The following is a 21,151-nucleotide window of genomic DNA, read 5'->3' as shown; positions in this document are numbered from 1 at the left end:
GCCGGATTTTTACAATTTTTCAAGAAAAATAGGAATTATTCAAGTACACAATTAGCGGTACATCGTGGCGCCATAATCCAGTAAGCGAGTAAGCCATATTTCAAAAGACCAGTTCAGTAAGAAAGACAATTACGTAGCAGTGGCGATAAGTACAAATAAGGACTACTATATATAGCAAGGTTCAGACCCACTTATATTTCCAAGTAAACCGGTCATTATTGATAATTTCATTTGGTTATTTGACAATTTTCTATTTTATTCTGTTATTCTTTTATAAATCCAGTTAAATATTCCTTTGATTTGTAATATTTAAGTAAAGTTATATGTTTTTGATAACTTTTTTTTTGGCGAAGATGGCAAATTCAAATAATTATATTGACGATTTAAAAAATTTAAAGCGTAGTGGTAGTCTTAAACAGAAACTAACCTTGTTAGAAATATTTATCAATAAAGTAACAGAAAGCGATGATGTTAATATTACAGAGATTCAGGTATGATAATAATATAAACTTATTAAGCGATTTTGACATAAATTAAAGAGAACTTAAAAAAAAGTTTTTTAAAGATCAGCTAGAAGACCATTATTTAGAAAGAAAGGAATTCAAAAATCGATTTTATGAGGTGCAAGCATATTTACAAGCTATTTTAAAACCGATAAATAGTAACAACTCGCAATATACTCAGTCTAGTGAATCTAAACCAATTAATGATCCTCTTCAAAATGTTTTATTGCCAAAAATTAAGTTACCAGTATCTTCTGGAGCTTAATATTCCTTCCTTTTAAGAATAATTTTAATGTGACCATTGAAAATAATATCTCGCTTAGCGATGGTTTTATTTTTTAAAAGCTTATCTAGAAGTTCACAAGGAATCTACGTTCCTGTATTTGGCTGTATACCATATATTAAAAAATTTATTAAAATCCTTTGTAAAAGGTATATATATGTAAAGGTATAAATATATACCTTTTACAAAGGATTTTAATAAATTTTCTTATCTAAAAGGTTATGCAGCCAGTTATGATAAAGGGTTATATAGCGTTGATAAACCATTTTAAAAAGCGTGGAAGTTATTGTGCGATAGGTTCGTTCAAAAAAATTTCTAATGGATAGTTGTTTTACATCTCTATTAAATTTAACAGTGATGATGTGCTGTAAACAATGAGTTTGGTGTCTTATATGCATCTAAATAGGACTTAATATTAATTAATAATGATGATATTACTAATGCATTATTTCTGGAAGATTGCAACCAGGTCTGCATAAGCTCGAAGACGATAAGGGAAGTACTTGATGAGTCAAACACTAGTTGTGATTCTGATGGGAGCGATGAATTATACAAGACACCAAAACAAAACATTAATAGTTCTGGTTCGAGCATGTTCGAGGAAGTAATACATGACGGATCGCCTGTAGAAGACATAATAGATGACGAAACTGCTGGCTCCTCAAATGTAATACGCAGATTAAAAAGAAAGCAAGCTGCTCCGGTAGAATTTAAACAAAATATCAGTAAACGTCTGAAGCAGAGTGGGAAAGCATACACATCAATGCGAGGTAAAGATGTCGCGGCTCGTTCTGTAAACAATTAAGGTTGCTCAAAGTATCCAAAAAACGGTAATGGTAGTTTTATTCTATTGTATTCTATAGAAATTTTTACAGTTTAGTTTCATTTTAGTCTACCAGTACTGCATCGGCTGCATATATGATTAGTAATATCTTAATATACTTTTATCTCACTTTATATCTTTCCAGTTTACGCAATTTTCTGATTATTTCATCCATATTGATATTGAATAGAAGTCATATGTTTCTGCAATCTGCAAGGATATCTTTCTAGTAGACACAGTCAAATGCATTTCCTCCAGGTTGGCCATGTGTTAGCATGTTTATCATGACTAAGCTTTATCTTTTCTGTTAGTCTTGTAGAAAAATAAGACTAATAATTTTATTTGTTATAGCCTTTATTGTAAGTTTTACTGTGGTTATTATTAAGATTGTACCTTTGTAATTTGAGAATGTCTTCTCATTTCTTCTGTGTTTTCTATCCTGTATAAAGCATTTTTTTATATATTTGTAATATTTATCTTAAAAAATTGTTTAAATTTTTAGACGTTAACTCAAGCAACAAAGTTATTTGAACAAAAGATGTGAACTTATAAAAAAACTCAGGAATGCCTAAAATATAATAGGTCAAAAAATATTAAAATACAGATAAGACGGAGATAAGAAACGACTGAAAATTGTTTACAAAAAAATTAAAATAGCTGAAAGAATAGCTCGAATAAATCAATTCATGGTACAAAGCAATATCCAAGTAAAGTAACTGAAGAAGATTCAAAATACATAAGCTAAAAAATAGGAGCCAAGTGTATGGTTCAGAATAATTATTTAATACTGATAAGATTAACAAAATATATTAGGTACACTTCCGATGCTTGACATTGATAAAAATAATCTACTTAATCTTATAATCACAAAAATAATAATAAACGTTTTATCTGTCTATAATATTTGTTTCGAACACGTTTAACAAATGATAAAGAATAAAGAAAAATGTCGGGCGGTTAGCATACTTGCACAATATTATGTTTTGGACCAACTTTGGAATGTTTGTACCGGCATTACTTCAGAACGACTGCACCAAATTAGATAAGTCTTTTTTGTTGTCTTTGTTATTATCAGGCGAAGGTTTGTGTAAAAGATTTTACAGTTTTTCTGTTATTTTAAATCGCAATATAACTAATAGATGGCGCCATACTGTGACTAACAAAGGAAGCTATGTGTAAAGGCGCGTACACATCTGGCGAACGCATGTGACCGAAGCCCTTCAACCGAATTTATTCGATGTTTTCGACGTTCGATGGAAAATTTGGTCTTTCGTCCACATTACAGCGAACGAATTCGTTTGCAGTCATTCGATCAGTTTCGCGGGTAATTTTAGTGATTCGTGATCGGCAGTTATATATTTGATGTAAATAAATTGTTAAAAATGACATCGGATGAGGATATATTGCAAATGCGTTGTATAGTGAGGCGGAGGCTAAAGAAGTAAAAGACCTTCCTAAAAAACGACGAAAACGGCGCTGGTGATCGACATCATTGTTCAAAAGCAGAAGTCGGTATAATGGGATAGACTTATTTAATGATCCAAAAGCTGAAATTTTTTTAGAATGACTTATACTGATTTTGAATGGTTATTAAATGAAATTGGTCCAAAAATCGCGATAGAAGATAAAATGGTTAGAGAACCGATACCGTCAATAGAAGGTTAATGTCAAGCCTACGATATTTAGCTACTGGTGAATTATATATAAGTTTGATGCAGCGGATTCCATAAAACTTCCCGCTCTTGATATAAACCAATAAGTTTTAAACAAGAAGAATTAGTCCACCCCATTATTGCAAATTAAAAAATCAAAACAAAATCGCGACGTTCGACACTTTTACTCCGAAGCGTACACATTAAACACAGCCAAACGAATTCGTTCTTCAATTTTCTTTTGATACCGCCCAGTGAGAGAACTCTAGCCAAGGCAAAAACATGCGTTTGCTATCGTTTTTTTGGGGCGTACACATTTACCGAAGGCGTTTGGTCGCAAGGCTTCGGCCACATGCGTTCGCCAAGTGTGTACGCGCCTTAACAAAATAAATAGAGTTTGCGTACTGAGTGCCGTAGAGTCTTAGCGTAGCCCATTTTTAAAATAATGTTTTTCTGCTTTTTTTTTATAAATTGAATAATTGTTTACATATTGTGTATTTACGTATTACTTTAAACTACAAATAAAAAAATATTAGATTTTAAAGAGCTACCTTGATTATTACATGATTATTTAACACATTCTGAATAAAACCTTTAATTTGGACATGCATAAACTTTATTCGCAACTAAAAAAAATTTTGTTTAAGAATTTTAACAGTTAATCTTTAAAAACACAAAATGAAACCATATTCTTATAAAAAAGATAATAGCAATTCTAAAAAGTCATATTTGTTAAGAAATGACACTAGATTTATTGGACCAAATTTATTGTTCACAACAATCCTTACAATTTTCTTCTGTTCATTCCGCACATATTGGTGTATTACAAAATTTGCAAGAGAATACAGTTTTTTTTCTTTGGACCTAGGAAACTTTCCACGGCGTTTTCTTTTGTTTAAATTGTTTTCATCCATAGCAATGGGCAACGGAACTTGCAGAAGTTGAAGTTGAGGTTTTACGAGAGAAAAAGCAAGCTCTTTGATAAACTTATATCTAGATTTGTCTTCACTATTTTTTGTGTTTGTGTGTAAAACATATGAATTTATGGAAGAAATATTCAGGAGCTGAAAAAAAAAATCGCCATCGGCCACCATCGAGTTTGCGTGCTTGTCGAAAAAGTAGCACATTTTTGGTCTAGACTATCGACCCCACCTTTACTCATGTTATAAAAGAAAATTATTTCTTCTTTTCTAGTCTCAGCATCAGTAGCCTTGTTTCTATGTATGGAAGAAGTCATTAAAACTGCCTTTTTCTTTTTTGGAACAAAAGACGTATTTTTAAATCTAACAAAAGTATTTTATTGGATATCTATTTTTTGATCTGAGAAATTCGATAGGTATCTCCCTTTTATTTTTTTTTAGCGTTTTAACGTAAGTTAACTTTTTTTATAATAATTTATCAACCACTTGAATGGCGCTGAACCAGTCATCTGCAGTTATATTTTGACTAGAACCATAGATGGGTTTACATAACTGCAAAACAGCTTAAGTTGAAACTGATAATTGCTTTCCATCTGCTGTTAGTACTTGACCATCACTACCTCTTCCCGAATAAATATACGCGTTGAATAGATATGATGTACGAGCGTCACATAAGGCCATAATTTTGATGCCATATTTATTAGGCTTGTTTGGCATATATACTTTAAATTTGCATCTGTCTCGAAATCCAATAAGAATTTTGTCAATACATGCCAAATCATTCAAGCAGTAGTTTTCTTGTGAGTTTTCAACAATTGTATTGAAAATCCATGATATTGCTGCTGTCCTATCCGTCTTCTCTTTTTCTTTTCGACTATTAGCACAGTCGAATCTCAAAGATGCCAACAAAGCTTAAAAACCTTTTAAGCGCAATTGTACACCGAAAAATGTCCCTTCCAGTTCTGTCTGTGGCATAAAGATTATCAAGATCTTCGTTGCTCGATTTAAAAATAGATGAAAAAAACAAAACGTTTTTAGTTCTACTAGGTCAACATGAACTAATTCAATTTTCTGTTGGTCCTTGTATTTTATTCTTGCAAGTGTCAGTTTTTAATTTGTACTTCTTATTATTTCATAAAGAGGACGTTGTCTGGAAAGATCAACTGCCAAAGATCTGGTGGTGTTGGATTTTCTAAAGCCTTCGTATTACGTTTCAGACTAGCGATTTTCCTGACTAGATTGACAGAAAGAGTATTTGCTTGAGTTCTATGAGCAGGTTCCTTTGCCCATTTATATCTGTTCTTCCCATAAAAGGCTCTTCTTTCATTAGTTGCTTGTTCGTCTTCACTGCTTTCAAAGGAAGACTGTTACAATACTGTTAAATCCTCGTCATTGATTCCTTAGCTTTGCTCTGTGTCGAACGTAGAGTCGAATAATTCTACTTCATTATTGGTTTCTTCTTCTTTATCGCTATCTTAATCGCTAAACCACTGCATAACAGTCTCCTCAAAGTATCCATTGTAGGATACTTTTTTAATGACCCACTAGCCATTTTTCTACAAACAACAGTAATCACATAATTATCTACATAATAAAAAAATTCACTTACAGTGATGTGGTGCCTTGACGTACCCCAGCAAATATTCGCACGAAATAAAAGTATAATAATAATTCACAAGACGTTCTCCTCGCAACTGCACTCATACAACTACTTGACCGAGGTGTAACCTAACCCTCTTATCTATGACCGAGGCATTCCTATAATCCTAAACCAGTCGGGCGATACATAGTCGTAACCTTGGGATCGTAGATGACCACACCTCACCAGTTAAGGGTTAAATACCTAGTTTATGTCATCCTTTAATAAAAGCACTTTTATTTTGAGATATACGCATGCGCAGTTGTGCATACTTTATAACTATGCTTTAATAAAATAAAAGCCGCCTATATTTAAATTAAATATAGTCCAGAGAACTTTTATTTTTAAAGATCCCTTATTTTGATGTAACCTATCAAATTAAGTGTAGAAAGAAAAAAATACGTCCAACTTATATTTATATAGATATTTGATCAAATTTGTTGTATGTTTTGTTTTATTTAATGAATATTGTTTTTAGTATTATTATTATTCTCAATTAGTAAATATTCATGATTATTATTGTTTTACGTTATACCAATAATATTCATAAGATTTCTAACAACTCCATTTCTTTATCATCTTCGCCAGTTCGCCATGTTTGAATGGCACATTGCCAGTTTTCAGTGCTACTATATGTAGTGGGAGCTTGTATCAAGGTGAGGCCATGCGTCTTTTAAATTTGGATATACAGACGACTACTTAAAATAATCTGGGTCGACAGAGTTAGACATGAGGAGGTCTTAGATGGCTGAACCAAACAACGCAACTGAGCAATATAATAGGGTAACGCAAGCTGGAATACCCTGACCGAATATCATCAGATTGGCTCAAATTTCTAGATAACGATAATGTCTCAGAAATAACAAACATTTATGACTACATATACGAAACTAAAATAATGCCAAAAATATGGTTGAAGTCTACATTTATACCACTCCCAAAAAAACCTGACACATCATCATGCAAAGACTTTAGACTAATTAGTCTTATGAGTCACTCTCTCAAACTGCTTCTCAAGATAATTTAAATGCATTTAGATGCTTTTGTAACATAATTAAGCAAAAATGTGAAGAAACAATGGGAAATAAACAATTTGGTTTCAGAGAAGGATTGGGAACAAGGCCTTGGCCTTGTTCTTGATGCAAGAACATTACTTCAAAGATCATGAGAAGTACAGAAACCAATTTACGTCTGCTTTATAGATTTTGAAAAAGCATTTGATAGGGTCCAACATAATAGGCTGTTTGAGTATCTAGAAATGATAAGAATAGATGATAGAGATCTAAGACTTTTACAACATCTATATTGGAATCAAAAATCTTTTTTTCTGGTAGACGGCAAGGAAACAAACAAAATTTACGTCCAAAGAGGTTTTAGAAAAGGTTGTGTGTTATCCCTAACTTTGTTTCGTGCACCCAAAAATAATATTTAAGGTAGCCTTGCAAGGGCAATGTGGAGATTGAATTGGGGGAGAAACTATTAACAACATCTGATATGCAGATGGCACAGCAATTATGGCTGAAAATATCGAAGGTCTTTAATTTCCTGTGGATCGAGTCACTAGAGAATGCTCCAATAACGGATTTGGCATAAATACATCAACGACAAAATTAGTTGTGGTTAGTAAACAAGACGTTGGCATTATTCAACTAATGGTCAACAATGAGCCGATTACAAAAGTTAACCATTTTAAATACCCGAGATGTTGGATAAACAAGACACTAAATCAGGATGAAGAAATTAAAACTCGTATTAAAATTGCAGGAGAAGCATTTATGAAACTTAGATCTATACTGTGCAATTATGAGCTAAACTTACAACTAAGAATCAAGTTCTTTAAATGTTATTTGTATTCTGTATTACTATATGGATGTGAAACCTGTGGTTATATCGTATAATGCTCAAAATACCATGGGTTCAATGCATCTCAAACGTAGAAATCTTAAACAGAATAGGTCAAGACAAAGGTCTTGATGACAATGATAAAAAAGAGAAAACTTGAATATCTGGGGCATCAAATGAGAGGGAGCAGATACTGGATACTACAGTTAAAACTCAACGGAAATATCGAGGGAAAAAGAGGAGTTGGTAGGAAGAAATATTCATGGAAGTAGTCATGGAAATAGTCATGGAAGCTACCCACACTTAATTTTGGAACGGTACTCAAAGAAGAAAAAGCTGGAATACTTCTGTCACATTGTGAGACACCCTGAAAAATAATAACTTTTGCATCTTATCATTCAGTGAAAGATCCAAGTTAAACATGCTCCTGGTAGAAGAAGAAAATCAATGCGAAAACTCTAAGGCAATGGTACGGAAAATAGACTAAATCATTGTTTAGAGCTTCTGTCAATAAAGCAACATGACATCCAACGATCGATAACGATCATGGTCTAACTACAAGAAGAAGATGCTTAAGAATTCCAACATAAACAAAGCACAAACAGTACAGCTCAAATAAATAAAAGAGACTAATTATACAAAGCAATATTTAAGGAAAAGTTATCCAAAAAAGGCGCAAAATACCACCGTTCAATAATATTACCCAACTGTATGGTTAGTAACTCTTTAATAATGCAGTGAATCTGCATACGAGCTTGTAATATTTAATTCATCATAAATCAAATATTTAATCAATTTGAAAATTACGAAAAAAATTAATGTATAGATTTGTCTGTAACATCTGCTTAAAAACGCTTTGACCAAATTTGTAATTTTGTAAAAAATATTTAATATGAGGATCGGGCAAATGACAAATATGAAAAAAAATATCGAGCGTGTAACTTACCTGTCTATCATGTGCTAGATCAACGGTGAATAAGTTGCACAATGCAAATATTTGGGTTTTTAATCAGTCATCGGTATAGGTGATAATTTATTTGATATGCATAGTTTATTTATATACACGTGTATTGATAACATGCATAGAATTTAAAACACATATTGACTTTTTAAATAGTAGGTAAGATTAATTTGTTTAAATGTTGGTTTATTTAAATATCAGTTTTTCCCCGAAAAACAAGCGGAATGTGGAAGGAAAATATAGGCAGCGAATCCAACCGTGAAAGAAAATAGGACAAAAGGTAGAGTAGATTATTAAACAGATGTAGAAAATAAGATTAACATGAGAAAAAAATCAACGACCGGACAATTTATTATTGTACGGTACATACCGACCAATTGACGACAGACCATTTAAAAAATGATCTAAAAAATTTTTAGCACAAGAAATAAAAACAACTGCACAAAATATAGATAAAAATATGGGAAGATGACAAAGAAATAATAAACAAATGAAGGATGAGACCAGACCTTCTCGAACCTATAAAGATGGAGTAAGGGGGCGCTCAAAAAACATTCGAAATAAAGGAAAATATTAAGAGCACCGTGACAAAATTCGGAAGAGAAAATGAAACTAGAAAATAATTAGAATAGAGAATAGAGGGTCTACTATAATAATTTCATGTATGAACAAAATCTATTCTTACAAAAAGCTGAGAAAAGATATAGAAGCAATCCTCAAAAGCAAGAAATGCAAGTGAAGGGTCAAAAATGCAGAAAAATGGTAAAAGAAATCAAAAATAAGAATGGACACAGACATATACAGGGTGTAACAAAAAGGTAGGTCATAAATTAAATCACATATTCTGAGACTGAAAACAGTTGGATTGGACCTACCGTACAAATATGCACATAAAAAAATTACAGCGCTTTGAAGTTAAAAAATGAAAATCGATTTTTTCCAATAAACCGAAAACTGTTGAGATATGTGGCTTTCTTAAGGCAGCAGCATCTTTAAAAAAATAACAATGAAATTTGGACACTCCATAAAAAATTGGGGCGGTTTGGTACCCTTAAACACCCTCAAATGATTGTACACATCTCAATTGAATTAGTTAAACACAATGTTTTTAAAACTCTTTTGTCTCTTAATACTTTTTCTATAAGCCAGTTTTATCCAAATAAGGCTTCTTTTGACCCAATTGACTTTGCTTCTGGATTATGAACGAGTAACAACTAAGGAATAGAATTATGGAAGATGCAAATCGATTTCGTCAGAAGCCCATGATTTTCCAAAATATTCGGTTCATCTTTCCAAACGGTGCCGAATGCCGAATTCAAGAAAATGGAGGTCATTTTGAACATTTATAAAATCCCCCACAAAATTTATTTATATGTAATTTACATTTTGTTTGGTACTCAGAAATTTTGAAACATATTAAAAAAGAAGCCGCATCTCGATAGAAACTGGCTTATCAAAAAAATACTTAAAGGCAAAAAAAGTCTTAAAAACAGTGTGGTTAACTTCTGGTACCACAATAATAATAATTTAATTAAAACGTACACAAACGTTTGGGAAGGGGGGAGGGTTAAGGGAACAAAACCATTATAAAATTTTTATGGGGTGCACAAACTTCACTGTTATTTTTTTTAAGATGTTCCTGCCATAAGCAAGTCACATATATCCACTTTCAATATAAAATTTCTTAAATTCGATATATTGAAAAAAATCCATTTTCATTTTGTAACTTTAAAGGGCTGTAACTTTTTTTAAGATAAATTAGGTTTAATCGAACTATTTTAAAATGAAATTGTGATTAGTTTCCTGTAAAAATAGTAAATATTTTAATATATATTATTAAAAAAGGAGGCAGAACAGTATACAAAAATTAAGTTAAAATAAGTGTAATATTATTAATGTGAAGACTATCTAAAAATATACTTAAAAAAGTATACAGCCACTTATAAAGAGGATATTTACATACTGGAAGAAGAATTGCTAAAAAAAACATAAAAAAAAGAGCGTGGCACTTCGAGTACCGACAGTATACATATTACATAGAGTACATATTACTATATGTAGCTTATTGAAATTGTATGTCTGATAATTACTGAATTGTTAATATTATTTTATAATATCACTACTCATTTTAAGTTCTATTTTAGCAATTTTAAAAATCTTAATTTTTTCTTTAAAAAATTTGTTTAAAGATTTTAGTAATTTTCAAAATGTATTAAATATAATATAGAATTTATTCATTATATAAATTTTTATTATTATCTATATAATTTTTTATAATTTTTTATCTTATTTAATTTCATACAGTTTTATTAAATTTAATTTTTTTTTATTTTATTTAAATTTATTCAATTTTATTTAATTTTATTTACTTTTAATTTTAATTCATACAAATATTTTAAAATCAAGATTAGCCAAGTCGTTCTCGAGTTGTTATTGTATAAAATATTATAAGAGTATACGTATGTATATTATGTATTTTTACGGTATACCGCAAGGTTACTACACCCGTCTCGATTTTTCGAATCACGCTAAATAGGATTTCAGGCCTGTGTAAAACATCATACTGAACGATAAGAAGGATTCATTTCAAAAATAAGGAAATACATGTGATTTTTTTGTATGGTATAAGGACTGTTTACAACTTAATACAGAGATGAGGGGAAGTAATAAATTGAATATAGTAAGACACATATTGAGTAATACAGAAACAATAGAAGTTACAAAAAATCTATTCTTTTAAAGGAGCCTAGAAATATTGGCGACGATGTTGATTCATTTTATTTTAGTACTGCAGTCTCGAATAGATTAGTTGATGTTACGTCCGTTCATTTTCCAAGATTGGCAGTAAGGATTTACGACTACATCCAGGGCCTGCCTTGCCCTCAATCTTGCCTTGTAGGATAAACTGTAGAAGTGGGTGGTTATGGTTACATATAATGTGGTCAAAGTATGTTAGTTTTCTGTTCAATACGGTAGTAACAATACTCTTTTCTACACCTCTGGAGAATTGTGATGTTAGTTGTATATGTTAGGACAAACACCGATTTTAGGAATTAATCGAAAAATACTGCCAGCCTAAATGCATTCTAGTCACCAGCATATATATTGCCAATGCCGCACATATCGCTTAACGGCCGTTTAATGTATCAAATGTATCGCGTTCTGGCATTCTTTATACTATTACCAGAACGTAACGAGCATACGTCACGTTCTGGTAATAAACCTCATAAAGGCGTAGTCAACTCAGAAGGGCGTAGTCGACGTACATTGGTTAAGCTGTCAGTTAAGCCGTGCAAAAAAGTCTATGTGCCATGGAAGACCTTAAGTCACGTTTCAACGATGATCTGCAAAAAGTTATACCTGCTAGCAACGATTCTTCTTCTTAAAGTTTCATCTCCTATCGGAGGTTGGATATCATTACGGCTATGGTCACTTTGTTGGGTGCTGCTCTGAAAAGTTGTAGTGAATTACAGTTAAACCATTCTCTAAGGTTCCTAAGCCAGGAGATGCGTCTTCTTCCTATGCTTCTTCTTCCTTGGATCCTTCCTTGCATAATAATTCTCAGCAGCTCATATTTTTCTCCTCTGGTTATGTGACCCAAATACTCTAGTTTTCTTCTTTTTATGCTGTTCATAATTTCTAACTCCTTATTTAGACGTCGTAGTACCTCAGCATTGTTAATCCTTTTGAACCCACTGAATTTTAAATATTCTTCTGTAACACCACATTTCGAACGCTTCTATTTTTCTTATGTGTTGTTTCTTCAATGTCCAAGCTTCCATTCCGTATAGTAAGATAGAAAATATGTAACATCTTAGAGCCCTCAATCTGAGATGCAACTGAAGGTCTCTGTTGGTAAGCATTGTCTTCATTTTCACAAATGCTTGCCTTGCAGTTTCAATTCGGACTTTCATTTCTCTGCTTTGGTCATTTTTGTCATCAACCCAGGTTCCCAGATATTTGTATGTCTCTACTTTTTCTATTTGGGTTTGCTCTATCATTAATCTTTCATTTCCATGTTGCGTTTTTGAGACAATCATAAATTTAGTTTTTCTCTTATTTATTTTTAGTTTGTATCTAATGCAATAATCGTTAATTTTATTTACCAATTCTTGTAGCGATTCCAGGGTGTTTGCCATTATAACGGTGTCATCAGCGAATCTTATGTTATTTACTATTCTTCCGTTTACAGAGATTCCATCACCCAGATCCGCTATCGCTTCCTGCAATATTGCTTCACTGTACACGTTAAACAGTCTTACTCCTCTCTTTATATCTATATTTTCGGACTTTTGTTCTTCTATCTTTATATTGGCCTTTTGATTCCAATACAGATTGATAATGATTCGTAAGTCTCGTCTGTCTATATCTTTGTTTCTCAGTACTTCTATTAGTTTTTTATGTCGTACCCTGTCGAATGCCTTCTCGAAGTCGATGAAACAGGAATAAATATCTAGGTTCATATCTAATCATCTTTGAGAGATGACATTAAAAGCAAACAATGCCTCTCTCGTTCCCAGTCCCTTGCGGAACCCAAACTGAGTATCATCCATATCATCTTCTAGTTTTCTATATAATCTTAGCAACTATCATAATAATATTTTCAAAAGAGAATGGATACGATCAAATAAATATAAAGATAAAGGAAGCAAAATCTTGTTGAAAGTAACAGAGATACAATTTCTTCGAAATAATAGTGACGACTGAAAAGGTGTGGCATTTTAAAAATTGGTGAAACAAATTTGCAGTTGTTTTATTGTCGCAAAGAGCCAACTCCGACTTTATTGATATTTTATCGGTTCCGTCAACGCCTGTGTCTCTCCGGACTTTAGCATCTAGATCAAAACAGGGCTTTATACAATATAATTGCAAACGATATTACGTCGACAAAAATTGCGCGTGTAGGGTCAAGATGATAAGTATATAACAGCAAATGTCACAACAAAAGTTCATGTAAAAATAAGTAGAAATAAATACGCCGATGTCCTAAAGTAGAATTATATATGTAAACGGTTTTGTTGCGTATTGAAATGTTTTCTTTATCTTTATAATTGATGTTAATTTTAAAATTTGTATGGTGTACTTATAAATAATACAAATATTTCTCTATATTGCATCGGCCTTTGGACGTTTTGTTTGTTGTGTTCTAACGACCACTATCTATTTGATGAATTTCAGGCTTACATGGGAAAGTCGGTACGCAGTCTGACAGTTTCAATATATCTAGAATGTGTTTTGGTACACATTAATCAGAAGAAAAGCGACATTGGCTATATGCTATTGACCAGAACGTGTTTTAGCCGCATTTCGACAACTGGTAGAAATCGAGATATGATCTTTACAGGGTTTGGTAAAAAAGTACGAGAAAGTTCAATTACCAATTTGTCGCAAGAGATACAAAAAAAATTATTTAGGTGATTAAGTGTTGCCATTAATATTTATCTCAAAGACTCATGAATACCTTACAAATTAAAGCAATTAGGTATAGTGAATGCTTAAGAAATAAAAAAGAACCTACCATAAAATAACATTTCATTATAATACTAAAAGTAGTGTTTCATTTAAGAAACCTCAGAAAATACTCATTCTAAGTTCTGACCAGTTCTGTATACCATAATTAAATATTTCGCTATGTTAATTATGTTAAACATTAGTAAACTATATTAAACATTGTTTAAACGTAAATAGCTTTTTTGATGTCAATTCTCTACAATTCTATTTTAGAAAATTAATAATAAAACATAATTTTCTTTTAAATTACCTCGTATATTGTTATAAAAACCTTTATTGCGAAAAAAAAAAAACGAAAACATCGAGAAGAGTCCAAAAATGTAAAAATATATAGGGTGTTCCATTAATATAAAAATAAGTTTGTTCCACACTGTCAATATGGATGGCCCTGAATATTTGACAATATTTGAAAGTATGGTCCTATCTATCTATGCTCCAACTTTTACCCAAATAATTTTTACTCTTAACATGCGTCGGTAGCACCACATTTCGATTGCCTTTAAGCGTTTGGTGACATGTTCTGTAAAACTCCAGCTTTCTATCCCACATTATCTACCTAAAACCCGGAATACTAGAGAAAAAAGAACCTTCTTGAGACGGTTAAAAGCATTTATGCCTTTTACAATGAGTTGATCAGTTGGCTGGTATCAACCGTTAGACCAAGTTGTCAATTTTTCGACCAGGGATAAATATGTTTCCTTTAACTGACATCCGACATGTCCGGCAAAGTGTTTTAGTTGAAAACCTTATATTATGTGAAATAAAAGTATATTAGAACACACAGAATAACCTAAATATCAAGATTCCGAAATTACTTTCTTGTGGAATGGTTAAGTTAAATATTATGTTTGTTAGAGACTGCGAACATCGGCAACGCAGCTTACCAGCCCGATGGTCCGTGTCGAGGTGGCGTCTTAAATTCAAAATTCAAAATTCAACATTCAAATTCAACAGGGAGAGACCTTCACCGACCGCAGTGGTGTGAAGACACATTTTTATTCATATTGTAAATTTAGGAAATAAACCCCTTATGCGTAAGCGAATGCGTTTTAATTCGACCAAATAAAAATAATATACAGTCCACTCAGTTCATATACATAAATTGATCCATCGACCGGATATCAGTAATCAGCATAAACGTTAAAATCAAAGTGATTTGATACTCGAAAACGGAAAGTTTCACTTTCATCCAATAATTCTCAAGTGCACGTGTAACCAAGAGCAGATCATCCAAAACCAAGCTGTTGTACGTTGTACCTGACGCCAGAGAGCTAGCGGCGTTGCCTAGAATTCAAAGAGTGAGTACAAAAATCCTTTTACCGAATTCATTCCTCCAAAAAATAAAATAATTTCTGTTTGTGTGAATACTGCTTGATTTATTCTTCGAAAGAATTTATACGAATTTATTTTTTTCGTTTCTTAATTTTTAGTAGTAAGTTAACAACAATTTTATTTATAACTAAAATAAATATGAATACCGAAGAGCAAATAAAAATTGTAAAACGAAAACGGGGTGCAATAAAAGCCAAATTAACCCATTTTAAAAACTTTTTTAATGATTTGGAAACGGAGACAAGGTCTGAAATTCATATTTTAGAGGACGCGATTTACAATTTAAATTTACGTATCGAAGAAGCGAATAAAATAATACAAAATTACGAGGAATCGCAGTTAGAGTTAGAGGATTTAGTTGATGAGGATGAATTAGAAACTTGTTATACCGAACGCGAGGAATTTACGAAATCTTTTTATTGCGAATTGGCCCGAAGTAAGCGATTACAATCTAAACTTTCTCGGCATAGTACAGATTTATCAAAAAACAGTTCATACTCGGAAAATGCATCGGGTAGTCAAGTAAACGATTTTAATGGGTTTCGTCTTCCGCCAGTTGAGGTACCGAAATTTAGTGGTAGTCATGAAGATTGGTTGAAATTTCACGAGACTTTTAGCTCGTTAATACATGCAAACAGTGCACTACGGAATTTTCAAAAGTTTCATTATCTTAAATCTTCACTTTCAGCTTGCGCGTCCGAAGTAATAGCATCAATTGAGTTTAGCGAGGCAAATTACATTGTAGCGTGGAATTTGGTTTGTGAACGCTATAATAACGAAAGACTTCTTGTTCATAATCATGTAAAAGCATTATTTAATTTAGATGTTAAAACATGTGAGTCGTCAAAAATATTACGGTTTTTGATAGATTCTATTTCAAAACACTTAAAAGCATTAAAACAATTAAACCAACCCACCGAACATTGGGATACTTTAATAATTTACATAGTTACCTCTAAGTTGGATAATAAAACAGCGCGAGAGTGGGAAGAATTTAGATCGAAAATGCAATATCCAACAGTGCGAGATTTAAAAACATTTTTAAAATCAAAGGCTGATTTGCTGGAAACAATAGAATCTAAACGCGATACATCTTCAGGAAATACCTCCTCTTTCCATAAAAAACAATCCAGAATATCTCAATCGTTTGTCAATACGGAAAATGTTTCTTTAAGGAACAATAATACAGCTGATCGTTCGGGAAATAACATGACTTGTGCTTTCTGCAAACAAAATCATTATATTCGAAACTGTGCAGAATTTCTCAAACTTTCCCCAGCAGAAAGAAATACGCATGCGAAAAGACTTAGATTATGTATAAATTGTTTACGACCTGGTCACATAAATATGGTTTGCAGATTAAGCAACTGCAGAAAATGTAACGGTAGACACAATACATTATTACATATACAAAATAACGAATACAATAGACGCCAAAATAATACTACAGAGAACTCAAATGTATCTCTAACTTGTTCAAATATTTCTCAGGAAAACGTTTTACTTGCCACAGCTTTGGTACAAGTAATTTATAAATTTAATAAACCTCATACCGTACGCGCGTTGCTAGATTCAGGTTCCCAATCTAGTTTTATTTCATCAAATTTATGCGATATACTTAATCTCGAAACAGAAAATATCAATATTGCCGTGGTAGGTCTTAATAGTAGCAAATCCCATATTAAGAAAAAATGCGAAATTTCTGTGGAGTCGCTACATAGTGCATATTCGGTAAAATTATCATGTCTTATCATAAACGAAATTACTGGAATCCAACCAACTACTGTTGTTAATATCAATAGGTTAAATATTCCAAAAAATATAATCCTTGCTGATCCAGAATTCTACAAACCAGGTCCCATAGACTTGCTCATTGGAGCAAATTTATTTTGGAATCTGATGCAAATTGGACAAATACGTCTAGGATCAGATCAGCCAGTATTACAAAAAACTTCTTTTGGATGGATAATTTCTGGAAACATTACAGAAAATTCGAATGTATCTCACTGCAATCTGTCTTTAAATGGTGATATTCAAAAACAACTAGAGAAATTCTGGTTATTAGAAGAATGCTGTGTAAAACCCGCAATATCCGAAGAAGAAGCGTCATGCGAACAACATTTTATTGAAAATACGAAACGCGATGTAGAAACGGGCAGATTCGTAGTATCTATTCCGTTTAAAACGGGTACAGATGAATTAGGTGATTCGGAAGAACAAGCGCGAAGGCGATTTTTATCATTAGAACGAAAACTTAAGCATAATTCGGATTTACGTAAAAAATATGTCGATTTTATTAATGAATACAAAGCGTTAGGTCATATGACCAAAGTAAATAAATTGAATACAAATGCTATTCACTATTACTTGCCACACCATGGAGTACTTCGAGAGGAATCTGTTACTACAAAGCTTCGTGTTGTCTTCGATGCTTCGGCTGCCACATCCACAGGTTTATCACTTAATGACCTACAAATGGTAGGCCCAACAATACAAAGTAGTCTTTTGTCAATACTCTTAAGATTTCGAATTCATGCATTCGTGATAACAGCCGACATCGAGAAAATGTATCGGCAAGTAATGATTAATCCGAAAGAGCGATCATTGCAACGAATATTTTGGCGAAGTAATCCCAACGAGGAATTAGAGATATACGAATTAAACACGGTTACGTATGGTACTGCTTCAGCGCCTTTTCTAGCAATTCGTTGCATCATGGAGCTAGCCTTAAATTGTGAAGGGAACAGTCCAGATTTATCTCAAATAATTAAAAAGATATATACGTAGACGATTTAATTACGGGTGCTGATTCTATTCAAGAAGCGGTGAGTTTAGGCGTGGGTATTTCAAAAATTCTATCTGAAGGGTGTTTTAAATTGCGAAAATGGCACTCAAATAGCGATACGATACTTAAAATAATAAAGGGCGACATACCTTCACAGAAGATCAATTCACCGGTTCAATTCAGTGAAGATCAAAACACAAAAACATTAGGCCTCGGTTGGTCATGCGATTCTGATTCCTTGCGTCGTGTAACTAAAAGAATCATTCTTTCGGCTGTGGGTCAAATATTTGATCCACTAGGCCTTTTAGCGCCTTGTATTATTAAAACGAAGATTATCCTTCAAAAGCTTTGGTTAGAGCGATTAAGTTGGGACGAATCAGTTCCTCAGCCGTTACATGGTGAATGGCTTAAGTTCAAATCGGAGATTCCTAAACTTAATTCATTAATTATTCCACGTCACGTAACATTACCAAATGTACGATCAATTGAATTACATGGTTTCTCGGATGCTTCCGAGCGCGCGTATGGAGCATGCATCTACCTACGTTCTATTACTCGAACTAATCAAGTTTCAGTTAGGCTTCTATGCGCAAAATCTAAAGTAAGTCCGTTGAAAACTATTACGATTCCCAAACTCGAGTTATGCGCAGCTGTTGTTTTATCCAAATTATGTACAATTGTTAAGGATGCACTTAACAACACAACATTTGAAAGAGTTACCTTATGGACAGATTCCACAATCGTGCTCGGTTGGTTGAAAACGGAACCACACCGATTAAAAACGTTTACCTCTAATAGAGTTGCCGAAGTACAAACTTTAACTAGCTCTTGTGATTGGCGGCACGTTTCCTCAAAGGACAATCCTGCAGATTTAGTGTCACGCGGTATCAGTCCATATGAGTTGGAAGTATCTAATTTGTGGTGGTCTGGTCCAAGTTGGTTAAACAAATCCGAATGCGATTGGCCTCAAGAGGTAAAGTGTCCAGAGAACTTGCCTGAACTAAAGTGTGCCTCAAATGCATTCTTAATACGTGCGTTGGAACCAGTAGTAGATATAAGTCGCTTCTCTTCATTGAGCAAGCTAATTAGAACAGTAGCCTTTGTTCTAAGATTCATTTCAATGATCTCAAATAATGATTCTAGAAGAACAAATGGTCCTCTTATTACTGAAGAATTAAGAAAGGCATACAAGCTTCTTCTCAAAATGTCACAAAGAGAGTCATATACCGTAGAGATAAACAACTTATTAAACAGACAAGAAATCTTCCTAATTTTAATTAAAGCAAAAATCTAAAAAAGCAAAATTCCTAATCTTAATCCTTTTATCGATCAGCAAGGTTTATTAAGAGTTGGTGGTCGTTTAACAAATTCAGATTATTCGTATGACAAGAAACATCCCATTATCGTGTCGGCACACAATCCGTTAACCAAATTAATTTTTAAATCAGAGCATCTAAAATTGATGCATGCCGGCCCACAACTTTTGCTTAGTTCTTTACGTCAGTCCATTTGGCCGGTATCAGGAAGGAATCTTGCTAAATTAACAGTTAGACAGTGTGTGACTTGCTTTAGATTCAATGCGAAGAACACAAATCCTATAATGGGTAATTTGCCGAAAACTCGATTTGATGCTGGTTATCCATTCAAGGTTTGTGGGGTAGATTATGGCGGACCTTTTATTATTAAAAATCGATACGGTAGGGGCAGTAAAACTTCAAAATGTTATATGGCACTGTTTGTATGTTTTGCTGTCAAAGCAGTTCATATTGAGCTAGTTTCTGATCTTTCGACAGATACTTTTTTATTAGCACTAAAACGATTCATTAGCAGACGCGGAAAACCTCAACAAATACATTCTGACAATGGTACTAATTTCGTTGGCGCGAATCACGAATTACAAGCGTTAAGTAAGTTTTTGATTTCAAATCAAAATAAAATTTTGGAGTTGTGCTCATCCGAAAATATAAACTGGCACTTTATTCCAGCACGTTCTCCGCATTTCGGTGGCCTCTGGGAGGCAGGAATTAAATCAAGCAAAAATCATTTAAAGCGAGTTGTAGGTAATAATATTCTAACATTCGAAGAATTATCAACAGTTTTTGCATAGATCGAAGCGATTTTAAATTCCCGACCCCTCTCACCACTCTCTTCCGATCCTAACGATGAAAATCCATTAACTCCTGCTCACTTTCTCATCGGCAAACCGTTAATAGCAACACCAGAACCCGACATCACAGATTTACCTACTGGAAGACTTTCTCGTTTCCAACTCCTGGAACAAATGCGACAGAACTTCTGGCGACGATGGTCGAAAGAATATATATCCGAATTACAGCAGAGGGTTAAATGGAAAAAGACGCAGAGAACTTTATCACAAGGCCTCATGGTACTCGTGCAGGAGGATAATACCAATCCGTTGAAATGGAGACTGGGTCGTGTTCTGGAGTTACATCCTGGAAAGGATGGAATTTGTCGAGTGGCATCGATCCGAACTGCAACTGGTGTCTTTCCTTCGAGCTTTTCCAAAAATTTGCCCACTACCAATTCAAGATTGAAAGCAGGTCTTTCAAGGCCGGGGGCATGTTAGAGACTGCGAACATCGGCAACGCAGCTTACCAGCCCGATGGTCCGTGCCGAGGTGGCGTCTTAAATTCAAAATTCAACAGGGAGAGACCTTCACCGACCGCCGTGGTGTGAAGACACATTTTTATTCATATTGTAAATTTAGTAAATAAACCCCTTATGCGTAAGCGAATGCGTTTTAATTCGACCAAATAAAAATAATATACAGTCCACTCAGTTCATATACAATGTTTTTTATGGAATAGAGCAAATTTGGATTTGAGCAAAAATTTATTTATTTATGTGTACATTGTGTGTTGCATATGTGTGTTGTGTGT

General features: G+C 33.2%; 2 protein-coding genes across 4 annotated transcripts in view; one reads left to right on the top strand and one right to left on the bottom strand.

Annotated features, from left to right (window-relative positions):
• The window catches only part of LOC140448700 (cytochrome P450 9e2-like), a 63,451-nt gene that overhangs the window by 28,314 nt on the left and 13,986 nt on the right, over positions 1 to 21,151 (bottom strand). Inside the window, exon 1 of one of the 3 annotated variants that reach the window (XM_072541819.1) lies at positions 8,609 to 8,681. The exons of 1 other annotated variant lie outside the window; for it this stretch is intronic. The gene's annotated coding sequence lies outside the window, so the exon portion shown is untranslated. Of the gene's footprint in view, positions 1 to 5,790; positions 5,911 to 8,608; positions 8,682 to 21,151 lie in introns of those variants that run through there. One more of the 3 variants, XM_072541823.1, reaches the window with a different exon arrangement.
• On the top strand, positions 354 to 20,838 carry LOC140442086 (uncharacterized). Its single transcript, XM_072533177.1, has 6 exons — positions 354 to 491; positions 1,193 to 1,556; positions 15,732 to 18,200; positions 18,254 to 19,479; positions 19,585 to 19,899; positions 20,359 to 20,838. Exons 1-6 carry the CDS (start codon positions 354 to 356, stop codon positions 20,836 to 20,838), a joined length of 4,992 nt encoding a protein of 1,663 aa, XP_072389278.1.

This window comes from Diabrotica undecimpunctata, chromosome 1 (genome assembly GCF_040954645.1).
Source record: "Diabrotica undecimpunctata isolate CICGRU chromosome 1, icDiaUnde3, whole genome shotgun sequence".
Taxonomy (NCBI): domain Eukaryota; kingdom Metazoa; phylum Arthropoda; class Insecta; order Coleoptera; family Chrysomelidae; genus Diabrotica; species Diabrotica undecimpunctata.
This window is presented reverse-complemented; position numbering and strand designations above follow the sequence as displayed.

Bases quoted from the DNA above. Each gene is read 5' to 3' on its own strand.
- LOC140442086 (XM_072533177.1), top strand. From the start codon at position 354: ATGGCAAATTCAAATAATTATATTGACGATTTAAAAAATTTAAAGCGT. The intron at 18,201-18,253 runs GTGAAGGGAACA...ATATATACGTAG, and splicing joins CATGGAGCTAGCCTTAAATT to ACGATTTAATTACGGGTGCT. The intron at 19,900-20,358 runs GTTTGTGGGGTA...GTTTTTGCATAG, and splicing joins ATGCTGGTTATCCATTCAAG to ATCGAAGCGATTTTAAATTC.